We start from the raw sequence: 26,861 nt of genomic DNA on the forward strand, positions 1-26,861 counted from the left end.
TAAATCTGTAAAGCCTGCAGCCTTCGATGGAGAACAGCTTCATCGGTGTGGGATCTATTCCAGTGGGCATTTCTTCAGTATAGGCCAATCGACTTGCACCACAACAATGATATAAAGAAAAGCCTAAACAGCCTTCCATACTAACTAAAAAGGCAGTTAATAAAAGCACCTTTCCATGGCTAAAGAAGTAGCATATAAACCATATCCCCAAGTTGACGAATCGAAAAGGAAACAATTCTTTTGCCCATGAAATATCAGCTTCATGGAGTTGGATTAATAGAGGGACCACATGAGCAAGACGACTATCATGGTATCTTGCAATTTCTCTATTGGTATTGTCTTAATCTTCCAAAGCTGAGGACCCAATCACCCATTATCCCACTTGTGCTGCTTATAATTATGGAATCTGAATGAGCACCCCCACCCCACCACCCCCCGGCCCGTTTAAGCTACAGCCACAAAGAGAGAGAGAGAGAGAGAGCATGGTACTGCTAACATAGACATAGCTAATAGGTTAAATTTTGAATTATACAGATTCTACCCAAAAGAGGAAAGAAAGACCTGTATATCCTTGCATCAATCAATGGCAATTCCAATCTACTCTAACAGTAGTAAACATATTCTTTCCATCGAAAAAGCCAAGGTGCAAAACTACCAGCCATGGAACTAATGTTCAGTAGTATGTCTAGCTAAGCAAGTATAAGTTTATGTATGTATGAAGTATTTATCTATGTCTCTCATGTAATTATCTACCATCAATGATCACTTTCCTTCAATCACAAGGCTCTAGACCGGGGAAGCTTATCGCCTATCTGTTTATCCGGCCAAGTCGTGGAGCAACTGCGCTCCCATCAAGTTTCTGTAAGGCAAGTTCTGTCCTTCTCCATCTAAAAGAGAGTACTGAACTGGTTGGCAATCTTCAATGGGGTCTCTAGGGTAGAAGAGAGAGCTCTGTGATGCAGGTGAGAATGCTAAGCTCACCCCGCTTCCACCATGCTGTTGTAAGCCCAGCGTCAAGGACACGCCGCTGCCACCGAAATTCTGATGGGCACTGTCGTTAGTGAAAGAGACAGCGCCGGGCGTGTGGTGATTGTAAGAGGAGAAGTCCAACTCCACGGCTCCAAAGGCCTCGGCAACTCGCCCGAAGTTGGGCTGGTGGTGGTGGAGGTGGTGGGGGTGGGGGTTTTGAAGGCTTTTGCCATTTTTAGAGTCGTTCTTCTCTGGGTTGTTGATGATGGAAGAGAGGCACTCGGAGTCTATTCGAACAAGTTGCTCGGCTGTTGGCTTTTGATCTTCGATACGTGGCTGGGGATTATGGTTCGGCCGGCCATTGTCGTCGGGGTCTGTAGCCCCATCTGGGGAGCCCAGGTTGTCTTGCTCCTTTGTTTCTTCTAAGTACATCTCTTCCACCATGGGTTTCCATAGCCTCACCCTCGCATTGATGAACCAATTGGATACCTGTTGAAGCACGTACATGTATGTAAAAACAAGCGCACCAAATGATTAACACACATTAAAATAATGGATTCCAAGAAGATATTCTCCATTGAAAACATAAATAATTTGATGAAGAAATTAAAAAATCATTCATGGGGCAATTAAAAAAAGGGGGGGATAGAGAGATATGGACGTGCCTGGCTTCTTGAGAGACCAGTTTGGCGGGCTAAGATGTGCTTATCTACATCGCTGGGATACCTGAAAGAAGTTTCATGAAAACACAGTTATTCAAAAGTTAATATTCAGACTGTGGATTGTACTTTTACTGGTTGTGGAAGGACAATGAAAAAACTTGAATGGGAGAGAGGGAGATGGGTCCTATATCTATATCCATATATACGAAAAAAAAAGAGAGAATCAAACCCACACAAATATGACACAAGAGGCACAAGGAAAATCCAGAAAAGAAAATAATATGACAAGTGAAACATGGAATCTGAATGATGGTAGATAGAAACCACCAAAACAATGGGCTGTTTTTGTGAAAAAATGATTGGGACTTGATGGAAGAAGTTGGAATAGTACAACCGCAAGCCTTGTTTCTTATTTGTTTCAAGAAAACTTTGATTCTCTCAGTAAATCTACTTTCTAAGGTTTTTTTTTTTTTTTATGTATATGTATATAAGAAGATATGATTCCTGTAAAGATGGGTGGGAGGATAGAGAGAGAGAGAGAGAGAGAGAGAGATTTACGGGTGGAGGAAGTGCTCGAACAACCAAGCTCGAAGCACAGAGACTGATCTCTCGGGTAAGCCTCGTTGGGGTCTCCATGGATGGCTCTCCATCATGCTCATCTGCTGAAATGCCCTCTGTTGCCTCAGGGCTTGATCAAGAACCCTTAGCCTGGGGGTCTCCCCACGGGTTGTGCCTGGTGCAACTGGATCTTTCTCTCCCATGGCCTTCTTAGTGGCCTGAATCTGACCCACAATGCCGTCTCTCAGACATCTAAAATGCCTAGACATGGCTTTTGAAGCCAACGCCGAGTAGACTCTCGCAGCCCCGTTTCCAGCCACTGCTTCAAAGGATGAGACCACCGCCTTCATCTGATCGCAGTAGTGCTTGTATCTTCTATCAACCTAAACCATCACCACCATCACCACCATCACCACCACCACCATCACCACAAACAAACAAACAAACAAACAAATGAATTCTTCTGAAAATTCAGAGTTACAGCATGAAATGAGCCTGGTAAAACGAAAATAAGAAACCATGAAATGAAAAAGGAATAGAGGTTTCTGTAATTAAATGAAATGTCCGAATTGTCACGAGTGGGCATTAATGGGAAGGCCCAACAGTCGCTCCATTAGTTCAAGATTCAAGTCTCCAAACACACATCAATCAATCAACCACCAAGTAAAAGTTAGAACCCTCGTACTCTACTGGTTTAGATCGATGAAACCGTTTCCCCTTTTTTGCTTAATTACTTAATTATTTGTCTGGGATCAATGAAAAGCAAGGATCTTTTGTTTGGAGCCATAATGAAATAATTAATATACCTCCTCAAGCATTGAAAGCAGCTTTGATTTTCTCTTCTGCAATTCCATGAGCTCCAGAGAGTAGAGAGATGGCTTTCTTGAACAGCTACTACTGCTTCCATTCTCATCCTCCCACTGGTTGGTCTTGGGGGCCTTTTGCCTAGGTGGATCAATCTGCTTTGTTCCAAGGTTACAGCACTCGTTCAGAAGCTGCTGAGCAGGACCCAAGTACTTTGAGTTCCTCAGCTGGAAGTTCCCTTGATTAAGATTTGCAGCTTTTCCCAGAAACCCATCCTGCATCATTTGTTGCTCTTGGATGGCCGCAGATTTTCCAAAGAAGCAGTCTCTAGAATTTGAAGAGAGAAACCTCATATGATCATCCTGTTGACCTTGATGATGAGTGTGTCTGAGTTCAAATGATTGTAACCCAATACTAGAGGGATTGCTGGAACTGAGAGAGAGTGAGAGACCTTGACTGGGCCTCTCGTTTCCTTCACAAGGAAACACACACCTCAAAGAGGAATCATCAACCATCAATCTGTTCTCTTGCCATGCTGCTGAGTCGGGTGCAACCATCAGATTCTCGCTTGTTGTCTGAGAAATCCCAGTTGCGAAATCAGACTTGTTGAACTCATGCTGATAATAATCGCTCGTCGACTCGTTCACTGTCTTTGAAGAAGAGGGTCCCGAGTGATTTCCATGTTTCCCAAAGAACCCTTTCCACATCACCGAGTTGGCATCACTCGGTTGCTGCAGATTCTTTTGAGGAAACCCTATCATCTCCATGCCTGTAGTCAAGTTGAACATCTCTGGGTTGGACTCGAAGCTTTGGATCTGGTTCACCAGATGGGTCTGGGTCTGAATACTTGGGTTGGTGGATGAAACATCCGAGTAAACAAAGCCAGCAGATGACACCATGTTCCTTGATTTCTCTGCCGGATTCTCCCCAGCCATACAACACAAAGTCTACTTCGATTTTGTCTCGCCTGTCGCTTCTGATGATTCTGCAACCACAATTCCCATCAAGATCCACCCTCACACCGCAGCCCAAAATCAAAACAAAACCAAGATCAATAAACAACGTCCATGAAAACCCAAATCACCCTTTTCAATCGTCTGATTAGAAAGGGAGAAAAGTTTCCAACTTTATCACTCAGTTCTATGCAATGATCAAACCAGAGCCAGACAGAGATAGCTTACCTGCTATTGACAAGAGGGAATTAACTTATCTTGTTATGCAGCTGGTGCTGGTGGTGACGGTGGAGGAGGAGGTAAGATTGGAGATGAAGACTGGGTCTACTACTCAGGCTTGTGTGAACAGGCCGAACATGGGATGCCATGAAAGCCAACCTAGGAAGAAAGAAGACATCTCCTCCGAACTCAGAAGTAGAAGATCATCAGATAGAGGTGATGATGACTTCCTAGTTCCTAGCCATGATCATCATTTCATATATGCTTCAGCCCCCTCTCTCTCTCTCTCTCTCCTCTCTTTTCTTCTCTAAGTGGGTCAATGCAACATCATATAAGTACATCCAAAATAGACTTCCTGGTAATCAAATCCCCTCAATTATTTCATACCCCCAGCAATTAAATACCATGATAAAAAAAAGTTTTATTATATAAAATTAATAGCCCATATATAATATATTTAAAAAAAGAAAAGAAAAGAAAAGTATTGATACTGTGATACAGGAGCAGGACCAACATAAAGCAATCAGGGTCCTTTGCCTGGCACACAAACTACAAGCCGCCACATGACCAGTCCCCCTTTACTTAAATGAAGACTTTAGCCTCCTTAGAATGAAAGAATTTTATAGACACAAGAAAAATGAAAGAAAACGGAGTGGGGAAGAGGGGGGAGAGATGTTTTATGGGGGCAAGAGAGTACAGAAGTGGGAGTTGTGTCCAGGCTTTTTCAGATGGATTTCAGTGTTTAGGATGGAGAGAGGGTGGGTGGGGCTGCTGCAAATGTCTGAGGTCTGAGATGAGAATTCATGAGATGGTGAGATGAGAGATGGGGTGAGGGTGGTTTAGAAGTTTAGAAGAGAGAAAAGAGGATGGATGCTTTAGAGTGTAGTGCTAAAAATGTTCCTAAAACTAGGGACTGGGGGAGGATGAGATGAGGTGGTCCCTCACTCCCTTGCTTCCAACTAATTCTAATTAAAACACCCCCCTCTACTACTACCTATACCTATTAAAGTCTCGCCTCTCCCTCCTCCACCCATCATATCTCTCTCTCTCTCTCTCTCCTCCTCTACCATGGGACCGCATCTTTCCTTTATATTTTTCCTACACAATTTTGCATGCCCTACTCGCACCAACTTCACCCATTTTCACCCTCAGGGGCGCCACCCCTAAGAATTGGCTACAAATTCTTACTCCCAAAAAAATATCCTATATTGTTACAAGTGTTTTCATGGAGTGATGTTAGGCTTTTGAAATTTGCTTCTGCATCCATACTTTTATAATAATATCTATGTTGATGTGATGTCTTACATTACAAACAACCCTTTTAATGTGTAGAGAGATAATATCTACATAAGATTAATGGGGGTATTGATGACGAAATTTTTTACGACAACATGAAAAGAAAAAATTCTTCACTTTTTGAATTTGTTTCTTAATAAAGGTTAAAAAAAAAATACATTCTCTAAAGAAGTCAATGAATAAATTAAAGTTTAAGAGAAGAATTAATTGGTTTTTGCTATATAAAAACTCTTGTAATATCTTGATAGTTTCTTTATCACTCTTTTAACATAACGTGACAATTTAATATATAAGAGATTTTGAAAGTTTTTGTCTTAAAAAATTGTAATTTTTTTTTGTAATATTGAAATTATTTCTTTAATCAAAATTTCAACTTTTCATTAAACATTATTTACAAAAAAAAATAGCAGTTAATTTTTCCCTTTTAACGGTGGTTGAACAAAGATAAAAGGTAAGAAAGTTAAATTAGAGATAAATATTATCCTACGACCCATTCCCACTTATCATAAAAAGACATTAATTAAATTATTCCTAAGCTCCACGAATGTCCCAAAAATTAGCCAGAAAAAAAAAAACAAATTATTTTATTTCCCATTTTTTATCCGGATGCCAATACCCTGAACAGCACGCGCCAGCTAACACCGCCGCAGTGAATTCACGCGCAGACGACTAGAGTGGGGGTGGTGGGCATGGGATTGCATACAACTTTAATTTTTGTCCGTTAAAAGCAGGTGGTCCTATAACGAAGCTTTCTCCGCCGCTTGCTATTTTGCCTTCCGCTGACGTCACCACCTCCCTTACACTGCGCACCTCTGCGCATCTTTACTACTCCCACTGACGTAATCTCCTCTTCCCCCGCTGCCCCTATATGTAACATGCACACGGACTGTGCACACTGCGCACCCGGGGGCCACCTTTTTTTTTTTTTTTTTTATTTCTTTTACCTTTTAAAAGCAAATTGTACGGTCATTCACTTTTAAGGAAGATGGGGGGAACCCCCAGAAAGGTCGGGGGTGTGGGAAAAATGAACTGCTTCACACAGCAGTGTGTTTCTGTTTTCAAGGTGTTTTTTGAAAACAGTTTCACGTTTTATACTGTTTTGGAACTTCTAAAAGTTGCAGCAGCAGCAGCAGCGGTAGTAGCACATAAGGAAAGAAAGAGCCTAGAGTGGTCCATGGCTACCAGATGGAACTCAGCTTTTTTTGATCTCATCATCAGTTTTGGACCTTTATGGATGGCCCAATTCAAAGCATTTTGTTTTTAAAATTCTTTAAATTTTATTTTATGAATCCAAAATCAAGTGGATTTTGGTTTTGGTAAATTGTTTAGGGCAATTAATTGGGTGGGGTAGGGTTGGATGTGTGCCCTTTGAAAATGACGGACTCTGGAAGGGGATTATTTGTTGGTCTGACAGGTTTTTTTTTTTTTCCTTTTCTTTTTTTTTTTTTAAATAGTATTAAGAAGCCATTTGGGAGTTTTTTTTTTTAAATAAACCTTTTAATAAATAAGTTCATTTGAGAGTATCTTTTATTTTGTATTAATAACACATAAAACAAACTGAGCTTTTCAATTTTACCATAAGTCTTCAAATTATAAGAAATTTTTTAGGAATGATTTTAGTTAAAATGTTTTTTCATGGGCAGTTAATAATATTTTCATTAAAAATGTTTTTAAAGAGAATCATAGAAACTGAGTGACTTTCTAAAATAAAAGCTAACCATGATGACTCTGTAGATTTATTTTCTTAATTTTTGAAAATAATTTTCACAACTTATTAACCTACTAATTTTTTGTAATAAAATACTGTCACTTCAAAGCCTTTATGGTACTCGTATATCATATTTATTTATGGGTAAAAAATTGTTCAGAAGTGGCCCAATTGGCTTCTCTCAGAGGTTGGTGGAATGGCAGTGAAATACGATGCCTCCCCTTTCATCAACAACCCTAGAAAAGTGAAGCAACCTTACAAAAATTGATATTCATTTTTTCTAATTTTTATTTATTGAACCCACTTGCTGGTTTCTCCTATCTATAGTGTCATACTTAGTCATATATTTATTCCAAATTGAATGAGACATTGGCAAGTTGGGATAAGTGTGGTTCATAATAATAACACAAGGGATGGTCCACAAGCAAAAATTTTATTCTCGCCCCAGCCACCTTCCGTTTTTTATGGCCAAACATGTTTTTCAAAAAACACATTCATGACCGTTAAAACATCGGTTTCCATTGCAACATCAAAATCTTCATCCCATTTTTATACTTGAATAGACTGTCGAGATCTTTGCATTTGAAATCAGTGTTCATATATCCATAATTCACAAAAGCATTTTATATTTAAAAAAAGAAAAAGAAAAATTCAACGTGGTGGGTATAAAGGATCATAGGTTGATGGACCGAATCAATGGAGTGGGCATAATTTGTTAAACAAATAAATAAACTGGGAAGGAAAAGGGTTGATCGAGTTCAAAACGTACATTTTGGCTAATACTAGTCTGTTTTTTTGTGGGTAAATTACCAAGAATAGATCAAACATTGCCCAACTGGTTCTAAAAAAAACTCCAAAATCACTTTGATAACGTAAGGTCACTTTCAGACCAGCTCCCTCTACATTCATAAAAATCACTATAAATATCAGGATGATGTTCCAATTACAAGGCATGATTTATGATTAGGCATATTTGGAAAGGAATTGATTTTACAATGTTGCCTTTTAGCCTAATAATTCAAGAAAAAGTTATCACAGTAATTGCAGGCTTTTGGAGGTGGGTTTCATTTTTAAAGCATTTCAGAATTGACCATTTCATTTTTTTGTGTAACAGACATTCTTAGGAAAAGTTGCATCACTTGGAGGTTGTACTATCATTTTCAGAGGTCAATCCAATTCCTTGGGAAGCTTTTATGCCTGCCCAACACCTGTTCTGGATAACAAGATTCAACCAAATGGTTCCATTTTTTTCTTTTCTTTTCTTTTCTTTTCTTTTGGCATTGAGCGCATGCTCCAAAAATGTTCTTCAAAATAATTTTATTTTCTGAAAATTAAAAATAATCTTTTGTTCTTTCAAATTAAATAGAAAATATCTTTAAAAGGCTTTTGATAAAAAAAAAAACTAAATTTTCTTATAATTTGCTCTAAAGATAAGTAAATTTTATTGTTTTTTATAGAATATTTTAAATAATAATTGAAAATATGGATAACACTTTAAAAACATTTATATTGCACAACCTAATATATTTATAAAAGATAAGCAAAAGAAAATTATTTTATCTATGTTTTAAATAAAATTTTGTTCTTCAAAACGATTGAGAATCGGTTCTAAAAATTATTCTGTCTTTAATTTTTCTCATCAATTAGTAAGGCCGTTGATGAGCATAATCAATTTTTAAACTAAAACAACCAATTTTATTAACATATTTCGGTTAAAAAATGAATGTGATTAGCCTTTTCAAACTTTTTAGAAAAACTTAGAAAGATGTTAATCAGTTTAATGATGGGATATAATCTTTCATTTCAACCATGACTTTTTCTTGGCAAAAGTATGTACAAGTTTTCTCCATTGGGTAGTGACTAATGGGTAATCACCTTAAATTTTCATGGTTTAATCAGGGTTATGACCCCACTAACAACCACCATGTCTAACCCCACCAACTCTAATTCCAAGAAACAAAGAAGGAGAAGAAGAAAGGTCCAAGATAATGGCGTGGGATCCACTTGTCTCTTCACCTTCCACACAATATAATGGGTCTTTGTTTTTTCTCATAAATGTCCACATTCCTATGACCCACCTCCATGAAGCCCTTTGGTAGTGGGTCCCTCTTAATTCAAGTGTGCTACATGCCAAAGCAATCCCCCAAGTGGTCTCTTTCTACTCTATAATATCTTTAATTAAATTTTTGTTTCTTCCTCTCATTCATTTTAAATCGATGCAAGAAAATAAGAAGAAATCCTGTGGCTCCGTAGTCCATACTGTTATCATGTAGCACAAGCATAGGCTAGTTGATGGACTGCATTTATCCAAACCCATAATTCTAATTCACAAGTGCGGATAATTCCAAAAAACTTTTGAACCAATCTGCACAATCATAGGGCTACAACACATATATTTTGAGTTGTTTCCATTTCTATTAATGTGGGCAAAGAGGGTTTCAGTGATGAAATGGAACAAGAGCCCAAAGGACTGAAAACTTTTTGAGGCATGCTACAGTGTAGTGTAGGAGAGACCAGCCCCAAGCTTGTTTTTTAGCTAACAGAAAATGATGTTTAGACTTTAGAGTAGGCCACATGAACCACCAAGAGATCCAAAAATGGGTAAATTTTGTGGTGTAACCAACAGCATAGGGTCATGTCTAGGAACCTTATTGGATGGACCCAAGTGTAGTTACTTGGGCATCCACCTGTAAAATAATTAAGAATGTGCTCACCGGGTGCGGATTTTGCCTTTTTCTTTTGGTTTTTTGAAGCTCAAATTCTCTCAAAAGAGAGGCATGAGATGTGTGTGGCAGTAGCAATTACAAATTAGTGGCCTAAAGGTCCCAAAAGCTGAGGTTGAGTGCCCTTTTATGTGATGGGATCAAGCTGAGCTTTCTTGCTTATATCATTCTCCACCGGGTTTAAAAGTGGCCATTCCAAGCCCCATCAGCTCTCCAAATCATAGAAAATAGGACTAGAGTGTTTTACAAAAGGCTTAGAATGCTCATGGTTATGGGAGGAACCTAAACATTCTGGACTGTTGAGACACCCATCTTCAAGGCTTATGGCATATATCTTTGTGGTGGGAGGGGCGGGGTGGTAAACCCATCTTCATACGTAAAGTTTTGGGTCCTAAACTAGGGAATTGGGGACCTAAATAGAAAGTGGGTGGGGGTGCAAGGGTTTAAATGCGAAAGAGTGGTCAGTTAGTGGTTTGAGCAAGGCTTTCAAACGACAAAAATGCCTTTTCAATTGTGGCCGTTCAAAAACACCCCACCAATGGCAAATTTGGCGTACCATATATGCCACAACAACACTATTAAAAACCACATGAATAAAGTGGCTCTACAAGTGGCCTCCTTACTCCCTACTCCTTAGTGTGTGCGGTCCTCCACCCTTTTCCTTAAACCACATCTGTGGTCCTACCCTCCTCCCTTCACTCTTTTACTCTTCACCCATCTTCATTCTTCCACTGAAGTACAAACCCCTTAACGCCATTAAATCAAACATTCCAACATATTTAGGTAATTCAAAGTTTAGAAATGTTAGGGCTTTATGGTTGGTCCATTACTCAATAATTTTAGTTTTTCACGGGAGGCCGGACAAGTTGAAAGGTCACCTATGTGTCAGTCTTAGGGCTTTTAGTCCAATTGACTTGGTGGATATACATCATATATATTCACAATTTTTCTTTCCTTGTGCCATATTATTGACTTAGTAAACATCATTGGTTTATCATTGACCAAAAAGTCCTACACATAATTTTCAAGAATAAAACCCCAATATGAATATTTTTCAAGTAGTTTACGTGGGCATGCGGGTAGCCCTGGGACAGTTTAATTTTCAAATGATTAGCCAGATTTTGGAGTAATGATTTTGCAACACTTAATTTATGAAGTTTGGATAAGCAATCAGTGTCCGTCTGAACGTGCCCACAAACAATGTGTGGTTTTTTTTAATTTATCTTTTAATGTGGTTCCAATCTGAAAGTAAGGCCAACAAGAAGATCAACAACGGGGAAAATCCAAAACAGGAAGAAATCTGACCCCATTTTAATAAAGAGAGTTTTATCTCCTTCACTCACACGAAATATGACTCACCGACATCACTAAAGTCAATGCAAATGACAAACAAATACTCCTCCACTGAAAGAAACTTTTGGGATCTAATCAAGTACCTATTTCAGGTTTTTTTTTTTTTTTTTGAAAAATAAGTTTTAGAAACAAAACAAATATATAAAAAAAAAAAATTATTTTCTTGATTTAATTTTTATGAAGAAAGTGTACATTTATATAAAATGAAAACATTCCTAAAATATTTTTCATCTTTTTTATTCTTATTCTGAATAATGTAAAAAAAAAAAAAAAAATTAAAATACCTTATATTTATTCTCAAAAACTACATATCTTTAGACCAAAATAAAAAATGGTTTTCTTTATAAAAGAATTTGTCAAATGTATTTTTTAAACTAAAAACTGTTTTATCTGTTAAAAGAGCCCAAAATTGTTTCAAGAACAGTTCTTGTTTATTTCTCTCCCTTTCCTTTTCTTTTTTCTAGTTATTTCCCCATAATTATCCAAAAATTTTAAAAAATAAAATAAAGAGGAAAAAATAAAACACTTCATTATTTGAGGGATTATGCCATAATAGCCTAAATCAACTAAATATATCACCAATCCAATCAAAACCTTTCATATACATATCAAATAAATCTTCAAGAAGATACAACAAAAGTCTAGAAAATTAAAAGGAAAAGAAAAAGAAAAATGTTATATTTGTGCTGGTTACCCAACAAGCCATTGGATTCATACAGGGGAGCTGAATTTCCCAGTGAGTAAATATAATAATATATTATAGTTACACGAATGCTAAATAATAATAATAAAATATGATATGAGGGTTTGTCATTGAGAGGAAGTTTCTGTACAAGACATTTTCTAGCAATTAAGAAAACTCGTTTTCTGTACAAGACAAATCTAATGAAAGCTGCTGCTTGATTATGTATTCATTCCATTTTGTCTACTGGGTGCTTGGGTTTTTTAATGGGAAAAGAAAACCAAGGATAAGTGAATGCATGCATGAAGCTTCAGGAAGTAAAACATTCTCATTTCCCCTTTCACATTCATGCGTCTGCTACAGTAGCCCCCAATTGCATTGCATTGCATTTTTATGATGTCTATGGAAAGTTAATACACTCATTTAAGTCTCACCCTATACCATATGTAAAATCTCATCTTATTTATTCATACTTTATACCTTCATCTCATCTCTCGTATCTTAAGCTCAAATTCAAAGTTCCATAAATATTAATTCAGAACCTTAATAATGTCTCACTTTATCATTATATTATGCCTTGACCGCGAACCTACATATACTTCAATAAAAAATTAAACCAACCAATTTTTGTAGGCTATTTCTCCGATAAACAAGAAATATATACATATATTAACTTTTAAATCTAATCTTAAGCCCTAGTGTGTGTGTTTTTTATCATTTTATTTCATTTTAACTTTTATCAAAAATCTGAGATTATTCTTTTGCATCATTGTTATTTAGATTTGACAAAGGTCAATGGTACTTTCTAAGATAGAGGAGGATATGGACCTATAGGGCATCTGAAACAGTATGGGCTCCCCACGTATTAACAAATAGTAAATGCTCCTCCTCAATCATTAGAAATTTAGAACTTCGTACTGACAGCCTTTTTCCTCTCAATAATCCACAGCCTCTTTGTCAGGACCCATCTTCGGCTAATCACAAGCAAACTTCGTCTAGAATTTTAAAAGGGCCCCATTCAGACAGTGTGGGGTACATGTTAACTGTTGAGCAAATTGCCCTATAATTTCCTACCTGGCTTCACCTATATAACATTTACAACTTACAACCACAGACTTTTAACAAGTCCCCTCTTCATGGGGTTTTTTCTTTTTCCAAAAGAAAAAGAACCTGACAAGAGCACGGACATGCCTCAGAGTTCCATTGAAAGGCACAAAAGAGAGTTGAGACGTTCAAATTGGGCCATCCACAGGGCTAACTTCAACTCTATTGGACCATATGAGCTTATATCCTAATAAGCCCAGACCAGGCCATGCAGACATTCAGCCTTGGGTAATTGGGCTGATGGTATGGTGAACTTAGCCCTAGGCTGCAATTTGGTCTAAATAGAGCTTGTAGCGGTTAGTGCTTTACTCTCTGTTTGATCTATCTAAACAGCGATATGAAATTTACACACCCAACTAAATCTAGGCTCAGGTCATGAGAACAAATGCCAGTAAGACATGAGTAGGGTACACTACTCAGTTCAATAGTTCAATCCAACATCAGTTCAAGTGATCCCTAGCAACATACTTGAGGTTTGTTAATCATTTGACCAAACTCTGTTACTTTGGATAACCAATAGAAATCATGGAAAACCCGGAACATATTTACATCTTCACATTAGGGTTTGTAAGGCCCTGCTTGGCATCAGACTGTGGAAACATTCAATAAAACTCGATGATCCTGAAAAACCTACCAGTGTAGCAAAATGGTCCACAGTGGCTTCTGTCATTGCACCTGAAGACATTGTTATTACAACTAGCCCAAGTCTATCCACGTGTTTCTAGCTCTGAATCTATCACAATAACACAGCAATGAACAGTACCTAGCAACAGCCCAACTTAGATGGTCCCCTCTCTTTTTGCACCACACATTCATATCAAAAGTCGAATTTCTCAGCACATGTAAAGCGCATGACTGGGAATTTTCTCCAACACTCCAAAGCGTGTGGGGCCATTCTTAGCATAGCAACACAAACATTTCATAAATCGTTTTTTGAAAGAGGACCATACTTCCTTAGCAGCCTAACCCAAGCCACACAGCAGCAAATGACCAAGTCTATCGGTCATGGCCACCCATTAAGATGACTAGACTTTCCCTCTTTCTTTCTTTGTTTCTCCTTTACTATCTTCTTTCCAAGCAATGGCCACATTTTATCTTACACTTAATCCAGCCTCGTTTCTTGCAGTTTCTAGCCAGAAAAGGTTGAGTTCAAACTCCATCCAATGCTGCCAGGACACCAATGGACAGCCAAGACCTAGAGTGACCCATGAACCTTCAGATAACTGGTTGACCAGTTTCCCAGAAAAGAATCCTATTATTAGTTCACCTACTGTCCTGCCTCCACGGCCTCGCCGGATAATTCTGGTTCGACATGGACAGAGTGAAGGAAATGTTGATGAAAGTGTCTATACACAGGTTCCTGATCCAAAGATTAAACTCACAGAAAAAGGAATGGCTCAAGCTGAGGAATGTGGGAAGAATATAAGGAAGATGATAGAGAAAGATGGTGTGGATGATTGGAAAGTTTACTTCTATGTGTCACCATATAGGAGAACACTAGAAACATTGAGGTGTTTGGCTCGAGCATTTAAACGCCAAAGGATTGCTGGCTGGAGAGAAGAGCCTCGTCTACGAGAGCAAGATTTTGGTAGGTACCCTGTTTTACAGTGACCCAATCACATACATGGTTAACGAACCAAAAAAAAGTGATAAAAACTGGATTCTGAACATTCTATGATCAGTTGGCGACTGTCTTATAATGAAGAATCAGGTGTTGACCATCTCTATCCCACAGTTACCTAAGCACTAGAACAATTCACTAGTAAAAGTGGCAAAGAGCAAATCCTAAAACATTCAATTCCGTAGATTTGTCCATGTCCATGTTTATAGTTTAAAGTATATGCATAGTCAAAAATAGGCAAGATCTTGATCTCACATCTCCTTACCGTAGATTTCACTTTCCAAGTTATGTACAGGTCATTCCATGTACATAGATAATCTTGATTGAGATAGTACCTATACCAAAGGACAATAAAATTGGCTGAAAAAAATGTAATATCACTAAGATATAGAACATTAAAAAAGAAAAAAATATGGCATATATGTGTATTATATATATATGTGTGTGTGTGTGTGTGTGTATGTATATATATGCATTTAAATATTATATAAGCATCACCTGCTTTTATTAAAAATGCTTGTATTCATTCTATCTTGTAAGTTTTGGAAGTTGTGTGTATGTATGCATGTGGCTGCATATGGGTAATGGGGTATATGTGCAGTGAAGGATGATGCTTATTTGAATGTGTGCATTGAGATTGGTAGCAAAACAAAATTCTAAGTGTATAACTTCAAATTAATTGTATCCCTAATCACTATAATACAAGTGATGTTTTATAAAATTGTACAATGCAATATGTTCTAAAATTTGGCAGAGACAATACTGTTTTTGTGCTAAATTACCATTTGCTTTCACATACACAATGATAGTGTAGGGAGTGCTATATGAAGAATCGATGTACTCTAATCCCACCAAGTTAACACCAGAAACAGAATCAAGATACTGTTTTGAGTCCTGATTACCAGAGTTCAGTTATACTAAATTTTATGTTTGATTTAATAATTTCATCTGCTAAATTTCAATCATGTACGTAGAGTATACAAAAACCTTAGACATCATCTGCCTCATTCCAGCCCTATGTAAGGCTGTAAGTCAGGAGTAGAAAGATCCATGATGTGTTTCTTATACACTTAACAAAGCTCCCTTTTGAACCTTAATGACAAAATCCCTCTAGTTTTGTTTAAATTTTCATTGCTACTAAATTTCATTATTTTTCTACAGCGTTCTGCCAATTTTTGTAGTACCTATTTCCTTTCATACCCTCAATATCTCTGTGACTGTTAGTAAAGGCTACCAATTTTTCTCTTCTCATATTTCAAGCCTGTGATCAATTCAATGAACAATTTACCAGTTGCATCAAAGTAAACCTTGATTCTTATGGAATTTTCATTGCTGATAATTCTCTATGTTTCAAAAAAGGGAATTTTCAAGACAGAGAAAAGATGCGGATAGAAAAAGCTACTCGTGTTCTCTATGGCCGCTTCTTTTACCGATTTCCTAATGGGGAATCTGCAGCCGATGTTTATGATAGAATAACAGGTAGTTTCACCATTAAATACTCTCTCTCAAATCATAGTTAAGGGTTTGAACATTGGGGTGTTTAGCCTTGCAGGATTTAGAGAAACCCTGAGAGCAGATATTGACATTGGCCGCTTTCAGCCACCTGGGGAAAGGAACCCAAACATGAACTTAGTAATTGTGTCACATGGTCTTACATTGCGGGTGTTCCTGATGAGGTGGTACAAATGGACCGTGGAGCAATTTGAGGGACTTAATAACCTGGGCAATGGAGATATGATTGTCATGGAAAAAGGCTACGGTGGAAGGTAATACTTTCATAATTCTCTCTAATACTATATTAACTACATTTTCCCCACTAATACTATGGGAACTTGCTTTTCAGTCCATGCGTCACATCCCTATCTTAGCAAGTTAGCAGAATGGAAAATTTAAAGTGCTCTTCATACTAAAATCAGGATACAAAGTTTTCTGTGGCATGCTACAAACCTATATTCCTATTAGTTTCAGCATGACTTATGAATATATCCAATCTATTATAACCACATTCTTTAAACATAAGATCCAAGTCTGATTCTTATATTTGCAACTGTTCCAAACAGCATTTGTTAATTCAACATTGACCTTCAAGGGATTGTACTTGTATCACTATAGAAACACTTTAATGATGTCGTTTAAAATGGATGGGGGTCTCAGGCGCAATCAACATATTTGGATAATCCCACATTTGCTTCAGACAATTTTTGGTGTCGATTATTAGTCGAACATTAGCAACTAGAGTTTTATCCATATAGTTTTGGCAGGGAAACTAATCTTGTGAATGCTAACACAACCAAGTGGAGAATTCACAGGGTACAATCAATCCTTAAAAGAAGATATTACAGACAATTGTAAGCAAATTATCAGACGGCTTAGCTCTTGCAAAGAAATTAAATTACCACCTCTAAATATCTAATAGAGAGAAAACCTACCATAAAGGTCTGTACATTCCAAACAAATATGAGAATAGCTAGAAAAGGATAGTTTCAAGTGATGTTGATAAACACATGATTGGAAGTTTAATTCATCTTGAGGGGCGTAACTTTAACAAAACATAAATGATCATAATCAGGAATCCTCAGATAATATACAAAGCTATCAAAAATGCAGTGTCAGAACCTTGCTGCAATCAACATGTAATGTTAGATGAAACTTGACAGGGGTCAGTTTTCTATGTAAGAACTCTAAGCACCCCTATTTGAATACCCACCATGCAGTATGGATGTTGGGCATCAGGAACCCTAGTCATGCTCTTCTCTTCAATTTCTACAGGTACAGCTTATTAATGCACCACACTGAAGAAGAGCTGAGAAACTTTGGACTAACAGAAGAAATGCTGATCGATCAGGAATGGTAAGGCTTTGAAACCTCATCTTATTCATTTTAGCAGTTCTAACTTATCCTGATGGTAAATTCACAGAAGGTACAAGTACATCTGCTGTTTAGGCTAACCTTGGTGTTTGTTGGTTTTGATTAAGGCAAAAGATTGCCAAACCAGGTGAACTGAATTACGATTGCTTGATTACTGGACCATCTTTCTTCACCCACTTTGAGGATGAGGACAACGAAACCTAGGCAACAATATTTTCCTCTACCATGTGTCATCATCAAAAGAAAGCGGGGAGCTGGAAACTGAATTAGCAGACTTGATCTGGCATGAATTAAATATGGCACTCAACAGGCAGGATGGTTTCCTTTGGTCCACTCATAAAATTAGCAAACCAGTAAAGAACGCCATCAACAGAAAGTAGTGTTTGATGGCAGCAAATGAGGATGACTAATCAGATAATCAGTTAAATTCTCATCTTCATATGAAAGTAGATATATAACATGGGTTTCCCAGGAAATACATAACATTTTCTTTTCCAATTCTGGGTGTCTGATAAGAGGAGTTTTAAAGATTTGATTCAGATGATACTCTTGAGACTCGATAATGATGGGTAAGAGTTTTCTATTTTGCCACCAAGGAACAACACAATTAGTCAGCAGGAAATGTGTTGCTAAACAGGTTTTTGGAAAGAAAAAGAGGGAAAGAAATAAGTTTCTGAATGACCTTAACTTCAACATTAGTTCCATCATGTCCTCAGTAGACATTCTTCATCATATCATATCTCAAATACACAACAGATAGCAGTGACAGGAAATCTTCAGCTTTTAATAAAACATACTAAGGTTATGCATTAAAACCAATGACCATGGTTCGATAGTAATATAGCTACTCAAAATTTAAAGAGTATTAAGCACACAGAAAGCAAGAAGGATGTGTAAGACCTTTGAAAGCACTAGCCATCCAAACAGGGCCACTCTCTTTAACAGATTGTCTCCATAACCATTTTTACATGAACATGCTCTTGCTTGAATAATCTAAGGCAAAGAAAACATGGTTGTAAAGCCTTATTAGGTAAAAAACCATAATTCCTTTTTTTCTTTTTTTGGTAACTTGTGGCAAAGGTGCTGTGCTTTGTGGAAAATGGAAATTATACCTTCTAATAGAAAAATAAATTGCCCCAACCAAACCCCTCTAACCATCATAGAAAGGAAAATATGAAAGGGATGTAAAAAGATATTTCATCAACTGTTTAAAATCATCTAACTAGGCATGGTAAGGAAAAAGTGCACCTTATTTCGGAATAAGATACACAATTTTTTTTCCTCAAAGTGCCAGCCTGAGAAGATCCCATGTCCTCAAAGTGCAAGCCTGAGAAGATCCCAATCACCCTGCAAAAACCAGGCAAGAGAATGATATTCACCAGTGTCACTTGCAGCCATGCTTTGTTATAACTTACAAGAGTAGGATGTAAAAGCTCAGCAGCACATGCTATTAGATAGCATGCATCTTTTCAAGCCCTGTGAACAGGTCTTTCCCAATGGCCCAATTTCAATCCTTTTTTTTTTTTTTTCTTAATCAGAAACAAAATATATGTATTAAATGAGAAAAGAAACATGAGAAGGATGAGAAATCCTCCCCATGAAGTACAAGCTGATAAAAAGAACTAAGTAAACCTCCACTAACCAGCCTGCTTTCAATCCTAGCTCTGCCTTAAATAACCAGGTAGTGATATAGAATGATTGAATGAAAAAGAAATGAGGCTCTAGTACATTGAAGGAAAGAGACCTAGCCCACAAGACCAGTGATTACAATGGGCAAATATGGCTTTTGAACAAATCTTGAATAAACAGGGGTTAGAAATTTACAAGAAAACATCAATTTCACTAAGCCAAACCCATTATAAAAATAAATTGACTTTTTCATTGACTTGACAAAGTTTCATCAATGGCCTCCACCAGGGTTACATGACCCAGAAAAGGCCAGGATACAAAAATATTTAAAATGAAAGAAAAGTAATATTTATATGAGAAGCAAACACTAGACCTCAACAAAATTCCAAAAAGGAGATCATAGTGATAAAAGTGAATTGCAAATTCAACAAGGATTGCTGATATGGAGATCTGCAGGATTTAAATGTTTCCTGCTATAAATGAAAAAATTTCATGAGGTTCAACATTTCTCAGACTGCCTGCAGATGCACCCAATGCAAAAAAGGGGGCAATGGGTATGAAGGTCACAAAGGTCTTCTCCTTCTAGGAGCTAAATCCTCATCACCTTCATGCAGTCCAAACGCCTTTGAGTCAGCATTATATTTCCCATCTCGTCGACATAGAAATGGACCTCTCTCTTCCCTAGATCTCCTTGGTATATCTCCAATTCGGCTGTCATTGCCCCTAGTGTAGTCTTTAGGACTCCTTGCATGGAAATCTGATCCATCCTTTTTACGAAAGTTATGTGCAGCTACAAAACCATCTTCAATGTCACAACGAAATCGCTTCACTGCTCCATCCATATCATATCGTCTTCCAGGTTGCACCAACCCATATCTACAGCCATGTTTCTTTCTATCATCATCACTCCCCTCGTACCTAGGCCCTCTAGCAACTCCATCCATCTCAGAAAATCTCCCAGAATGCATGGATCTATAGTATTCATTCGGCTTCAGTTTTCGGGAATCAACCAAATCAAACCTCTCGCCCCGAGGACAAATTCTCCCAGGTGATCTCCTATCTAAAACTGAAGAACGTTGCTTGTAACCATGCTCCCTAAAGTGAACCATCCCATCCTTCCTATCACCAATCCATCTAGAATTATGTGGTGGGGAACCATGATTTCGTGGCATTGACATGAATCCTACCATATGATCTGATGCAAAACCAGACCGTTGATGAGGTGATCTTATTCTTTGCACTCGGGCTCCAGACCGGAAACTGGGAGACCTGCTTCGGTGTCTAAGACAGGGATTTCCTGCAACACCAGCCCCATTTCTTCCCCTTGGAGATTGCCAAGTATTGGGGGAGCGACTTCTGGATCTAGATGGAGATTTTGTGTGGGACTGACGTGCAGAAGGATCCCCTCTTCTTTCAATGGGAGAAAAACTTCTTTCTCTCTTAGCTAAAGGATGTGAATAATTCAAGGAAGATTCAATGCAGCCATCAAGCACATGCCCATCATACCTTCCCCTAGGGCCTCTATCATCAAGCCGTGGACCATATCTTAAAGACCTTTCCCTGCCAATACCCATACGCCTATCAGGGCTAATCTCTCCTGCTGGTCTAAGACCCAGACGCATACCAAAAGCCTCATCCCCTTCAGCTGGCGATCCACTTCTTCTAAGACCTCGACGCACACCATGTGATGAAACACTCGTGCTTTGTCTGCTAGTGAACACGGCTGCAGCATTTTCTGGCCCTGGGAAACTAAACCCAGTAATGCTGCGATAACCAGATGAATGATGTCGTCTTGGGGCCCTGTGGCCATCTGGATAATCAGCCCAATGGTCACTTCCCCGACTTCTAGAGTGAATGTGCAGAGAGCAACTACTCCTTCCAAAGGATTTCACAGAGCCAGACTCTCTTTCAGATCTGGAATTTGAATCATCAGCATCATTGGATCTGAAAGGTAAAAGAATTATTAGGAAATAATGACTTGAATGACCAAGTACAAATATATACAGATAACAAAAATTCAAAAAAGTGGCAATTAAGCCATAGATCATACCTGCTTCCCTGTGTGCATAGTCTATGCTTTCCTAAGAACACATCACCAGACACCGGTCCTTCAATACGTGACAACAACTCCCTCTTGAATGTTCTTGACTTAACCATCCTTGTCTCAGTATCTTCAGTATTCAATCCATCTATAGAATCACCAGAAATATTCTTCCTACCACTGCCATCTCCAAGCTCCATTGCTATATCTGAAGAACTTTTGCAATTCTCTGGCAACAGATCCCATCCAGAAATTTTCATTTTCAAATCATCATCTTGGCTCGCTTCCTCTGCATCAGCTTCCATGACATGAATCTCATGGTCCCCACTCACATTATCAGGTCTGGCACTAGTTTCTTTGTTGACCTCAGCACTTGCATCAAACTCATCAATATCATCTTTGCCTGAAAACCGTGTGCTCAAGCATGGTGAACTACATTTTGCACCATCATCCTTACCAGATGCTGCCTCTACAACTTTTGTCATCGATGAGCTTCCAAGACAAGATTGTTCAGGTTCAGAACCCAAATTCTTATTGTTAGAAACTCTCTGTCTCTTGCATTCTGCTCCCTCAACTTTAACCAACATGACATGGTAATCTGAAGCACCAAAGCCAGCCATGTCTCTGTTATCTGACCCATAATCCACATGTTCACCTTCGCCATCCTCCCCACCAAGGTCTTCCCAAGTGTATTCAATCGATTCCCTTAGTTCTCCATCTTCATACTGAGAATCATAATCCATCTGAAGCTCACTTGCCTTTTCAATCCTAACTACAGGATCAGGATCATCTTGAGAAACATCAGAATCATAGCCACTGCCAGCCATCTTATCAGGATGATCCATAAGATCATTGGAAGCACTTATGCACTCACTATGACTGCTAAGACCAGAGGATGCACCTAAAAGTTCAGCAGATTTTCCTGAACATTTGGTCAGCTCCCTCGTGTCAATATGTACTTGAGTATCATTTGCATCAGTACCATCCACAGAAACTTTTCCATGTTGCTCTTTAGTATCCTCTGCTACCACAGGTTGACCTCCAAGAAGTGCTTCAGAACTGGGCATCTCTGCACATGTTGGAGAAGATTGGGAGAAGCTCACCTCATCTGATTTACAGACAGCATTCTCTAAAATATCACCAACAGTTCGTACCCCACCTGTCTCCAAGCTAATCATACCCTTGTGGACATGCACACCCTCAGATAAACTGAGTTTTCTCCCAGGATCCTCAGCATCTTCTTTCTGAACATCCATAGAATCATACATAGAATTCTCTGAGAAAGCCACATGTGGAGGAGCAGCCTCCTGCCTCTCAGCCTGAGAGCTAGATGGAATAGTTGAATCTTTTGGTGTTTTAGCAGCACAATCATTCCTATCATTCACAATAGCAATGCCAGTGGATACTGCAAGATCGTTGCCCTCAGAAATACAAATGCTTGTAAGATTATTAGAGTTCAGGGAGAGCGAATTATCAGTACAGGAGTCTAAACTGGCCAGCTGATGTGAAGATAGACTCTCACCACTCCCAGTAGAGCCATATGCTACACTTTGGACAGGGGCATTTTCATCCACATTAGCACACACTGAAAGGCCCTGATCATGTTCAACTGGAACAGAAACAACAGATCCAGCATCAAGACTGATTATTTCTTGATTATGCAAGGATTCCATTTCTTGAGGTAGATCAGTCTTTGAGGCATTGATGATCTCAGAAGAAGAAACAAACTTTTCTTGTAAACAGATAGACTCATTAATACCAGAGTCTGAATCAGATCCATGTTCCTCTATATTCAATTCTTGAGCCTGAGCCAATCCACTTGAGTCACTTGGCAGCAGTATCTTTCCATTGGTTCCTCCGGATTCCCTCTCTAATTCACAGCCTTCAGACTTCTCCATCTTATCACTAGTCTTACCATCATCAACATCTTCAGAGATGCTATCTCCAACATTAAACTGAGGATCGCAACATTGATACTCAAAAGGACGTTCCCATGCATCCATTGCAGTATTTAAATCCCAATGTAATCGATCATCTCGCAAGGATGACTCATGTGTTCTAGCTGTTTCATCATCCTTATTTCTTAAAAGATCTTGTGACACAGTCACATGACTATCTGGAAAAGATGTGCCCTCCATGTTTTGTCCATGTGCCTGACATTTTAGGAAGGAATTTTCAGTTCTTGATGAGGCAGCAAGTTCTTTTTCGGGCACTGGGGAAGAACAGGAACCAGCTTCTTCAGTAGAAACTTTAGCAGAACTCACAAGGTCTTCCATGGGAAATCCCTTTGACAACAAGCATAATTCATTATTCACCAAAACATCAAGAGGACCCTCATGTGCAGAAGATTCTCCATCTCGGGAAACCCCCTCCTCAAAACCATCTTCTCCTCCCATGCTGCTACTGCATGCAGCAGCTGCAAGTATTGAAATACCTGAGAAATCTTCATTGGCACCAGGAAATTCGTTTACCTTGACCAAGTTCTTCCTATCACAATCAAGTTCAGTATCAACAATTTTACCCAAGTCAGTACCAGAAGCAGCAGCAGCATCGTCAGTGGTCTCCTCAGACCGTGGAGAAGAGTTTTTAGATGGTGGTGAAGGAGACCTGAACAAAAATCTCCGTTTTTTAATTGGTATGTGTTCTGCCTTTTCACTGAAGCGGCACCCAAGAACACTCACTCCAAGCTGCCAATATGGAAGGAGAAGATACTACTAATGTGATTAAGTGTATGTATTTATGCTTATAAGCTTTCCTATTAAGACAATAAAATTTAAGGAAAAAAACAATGAGTTAACATTAGTGTTAACCTTCTCCGACTCAGAAACTGGCATGGCCACCCTTTTGGGATCCTTATTGACAAGCTCCCCACCAGCTTTTGAACACCTTGCAACTGGTTTCCTAGCCCGTCTGGATGCGCTCCTACCTTTTGAAGCCTTCTTCCAAGTCAAGTCAGAATTGATAAGGCTAGTAAGTTCCAAACCAACTGTACTCAGCATGCTACCAGGTGGAGACCCTCTCCCATTAACTAATTGTTTTCCACCACAGGTCTTGCAAGATGTTGTTGCTGCTCGCTTTCTGCTTAGTCCAGGACTAGAGGCTGACCCCTCAATGCAAGTACACAAGTGAATCTGCAAGTCAATGTAATAACCCTCCATTTAGACCTTTAGAACATTTATATACACATCCATATTTGTGATATAGCCGTATGAAATATTTGAGAACCATAATGTGATGACAATAAGCAACCCTCCACGCCCACCATTAGTAGGGACCCCTCATTGTTGCCCCGATCAGCAATAGTTAAGGACCACGAGCTCCATAGAATTCAAGATATCTGGATTACTCAGCCTGTGAAATATTCAATGTTTAGATCAGAACCAGCCCGGCAACCAAAACAATATTTACAACCGAATATAAGCAGTAGTTATTCAGCCAACCACTATCATTAGAAAAAAGCATAGAAGCTCATGATAACACTCCCATAGTATGCCACCTGTGAAATCAGTGCCTTTAAAACAGAACAAGAAAACTAAACTTAAAGGCCACAAGCAAGTCACGTTGTGAAAGCCTATAATTCGGAATAAGGCATTCTTCATAAGGAAACCAATAGGAAAACCGGATAACTTCAAGCAACATAACAAGGACCTAATATCATGAGTCTACATCATCAACTGATGGAAGCAAAATCTGGGTATGGAACTTAGCTTGAAAGAAAGAATTCTCTTTCAATGTGAACCAATTCATTAGGTTTCACTATTGCTGCAGTTGAAGGGAAGGCAGGCTAGGCAGCCCCTTGAAGACAAAAGAGCAATGGTGGAAGACGTGTGTGGTTAAGCAAACAATGCAACCACCATGATCCCCTGTCATTTGTAACCAAGAGTTACAACCAAATATTCAAGTCAAAAATGGTACCCTCTTTCGACATTATCTCTATAATTGGTTCAAACAAGCCCATCAAACCGTGCCAAATGTTGAGGGGATGAAATCAAACATTTCATATCTTGATCTAAGCATCTCAGAAGAAAGTCTTCAAAAGCCAGGCCAATCATCAGTCCACATCCAAAGAGCAACATAACTTGTGGACAATTAACCTAACAGTGAGAAGAAAACTCAAGCAAACCGTTGGAAACAGGCATTATAAGACCTGTGGCTCTTCTGGAGTTCACTTCTAAAGAATTTATCTATAGGTGGCTGGATGAAGAAGTGAGATTTCTGCAAAAACAGATTCGCAGCAACAAATCCCAGATCCGACCAGACGATGCAAAGAACACATCAAAATGACCAACTAACTAGTTTTCGAGGCTACACAGAACCGCGCTTAATGAACAGGGCGCCAGTAACAAGCAGCACCAACGCCTCCTCCGCCTAGCACAAGAATCATCAGTAGACACGAAGAAGCAAGCGACTCCTTAGACACTGAAGCTCTGCTTGAAAAAAAGAGCTACGATAGATCTAACGAAAAAGTCTACTAAGGCAAAGCATCCTCCTCTTCAAATTTCTCCTCCAACAACCCCCACCGGAACCGAAACGATCGCTAGGGTTTTCCCAATCCAAGCAAAAAGAAAAACAAGCACATGAACAAAAAATATCGCAAAACGACTAATAGGGATTTTCAAAGTACCTGAGAACATCAAACCAAACCGACAACCAAATAACCACTCGATCGCATCAACAACTGAAGAAACCAACGAACCGTCGCTCAACAGATCGAATCAAATCCAACAAAAAAACAACAATGAGACTGTCCTCAGTACCATTATCATCACCGGAGGATCATCGGATGGAGTCTTGCAGTTTCCAACGCCGCCACATGCGATCGCTTGCTTCTTCGTCTTCTCCTTCAGCTTCTTTCTTCCCCTTCCTCTTCTCCCTCTTTTCTCTTACACTTTATATTATTCCTTTTTCTTCACCCAATCCCCACTCTTTCCCTCTTTGTGTGAACGCAGTGTTCCTTCACCACGTATTTATTCTACCCCTTTGCCCCGAACTGCCCTCCCTTTTTCCCCTAGTTTTCCAGAAATGCCACCTCTTGCTTTTCATATTCCCGAAATGCCCCCCACCAGTCTCGGACTCTGCCCGGTCTTTGCCGCTACAAGTCAACACACCTGATCATGACTGTGATGGTGTCATTTAACTCTAAAATATATACATATATATTTACGTAATTTTTCGACATCATTTTTAAATAAACAATTCTTAATTATCTTTTAGAATAATTATTTAAAAAATAAAATATAAAAAATAATTTTATCCGCTCACCATCGCCAAAGATACCATACACTACAAAAAGAACACTACTAAAATTATTCTAAAAATAATATATTCTTAAAATGAATCATTAAAAAAATATTTTTTATAAAAAATTCATCAAACATATATTCTAATTTATAAGTTATAAAAAAAAAGAGGTTTTTTTTATTTATTGAAACACACTTTCAAAATCAGTTATCGAACTGATCCTTTTATTTCTATCCTCAATTTTATGATTTATTTTATATTTTGGGGTCAAATATTCAAAAAAATAAATAAAAATAATAAAGAAGGTAAATTGCAATGGGCTGTTATTATTCCGAAGATAGTTGCTTTCACAAGAAGGCAAGCTTGAAAATGCAGTGCTTGACGTATATGCAAGCAATGGTGAATAGATAAATTTCACAAACGTGGATTG

The 26,861-nt window shown here is 38.5% G+C and overlaps 3 protein-coding genes across 11 annotated transcripts; 1 reads left to right on the forward strand and 2 right to left on the reverse strand.

Moving 5' to 3' along the window:
- Positions 1-483: 483 nt before the first annotated feature.
- Positions 484-5,050, reverse strand: LOC117933721 (homeobox protein BEL1 homolog). 2 transcript variants are annotated; one of them, XM_034855233.1, is made up of 5 exons: positions 4,175-5,050; positions 2,996-3,978; positions 2,190-2,572; positions 1,635-1,695; positions 484-1,458 (listed from the first exon to the last, which is right to left on the reverse strand). In XM_034855233.1, the coding sequence occupies exons 2-5, from the start codon at positions 3,926-3,928 to the stop codon at positions 817-819; spliced, it is 2,019 nt and encodes a 672-aa protein (XP_034711124.1). In that variant the 5' UTR covers positions 3,929-3,978; positions 4,175-5,050; the 3' UTR covers positions 484-816. The 2 variants fall into 2 exon arrangements, with proteins under 2 accessions (XP_034711124.1, XP_034711134.1); XM_034855243.1 differs by lacking the exon at positions 4,175-5,050 and having other exon boundaries at positions 2,996-4,168.
- Positions 5,051-14,004: 8,954 nt separating this feature from the next.
- LOC117933409 (phosphoglycerate mutase-like protein AT74) lies at positions 14,005-18,198 on the forward strand. The gene is made up of 5 exons (XM_034854771.1): positions 14,005-14,619; positions 16,012-16,131; positions 16,205-16,418; positions 17,422-17,502; positions 17,628-18,198. The coding sequence occupies exons 1-5, from the start codon at positions 14,112-14,114 to the stop codon at positions 17,722-17,724; spliced, it is 1,020 nt and encodes a 339-aa protein (XP_034710662.1). The 5' UTR covers positions 14,005-14,111; the 3' UTR covers positions 17,725-18,198.
- A 1,178-nt stretch (positions 18,199-19,376) lies between these two features.
- Positions 19,377-26,090, reverse strand: LOC117933364. Of its 8 annotated transcripts, none has more exons than XM_034854754.1 (5): positions 25,948-26,090; positions 25,815-25,868; positions 24,001-24,541; positions 21,200-23,877; positions 19,377-21,093 (listed from the first exon to the last, which is right to left on the reverse strand). In XM_034854754.1, the coding sequence occupies exons 3-5, from the start codon at positions 24,346-24,348 to the stop codon at positions 19,713-19,715; spliced, it is 4,407 nt and encodes a 1,468-aa protein (XP_034710645.1). In that variant the 5' UTR covers positions 24,349-24,541; positions 25,815-25,868; positions 25,948-26,090; the 3' UTR covers positions 19,377-19,712. The 8 variants fall into 8 exon arrangements, with proteins under 8 accessions (XP_034710645.1, XP_034710649.1, XP_034710641.1 ...); XM_034854758.1 differs by having other exon boundaries at positions 24,001-25,053; XM_034854750.1 differs by having other exon boundaries at positions 24,001-25,868.
- Positions 26,091-26,861: the final 771 nt, after the last annotated feature.

This window comes from Vitis riparia, chromosome 2, assembly GCF_004353265.1.
Source record: "Vitis riparia cultivar Riparia Gloire de Montpellier isolate 1030 chromosome 2, EGFV_Vit.rip_1.0, whole genome shotgun sequence".
Taxonomy (NCBI): domain Eukaryota; kingdom Viridiplantae; phylum Streptophyta; class Magnoliopsida; order Vitales; family Vitaceae; genus Vitis; species Vitis riparia.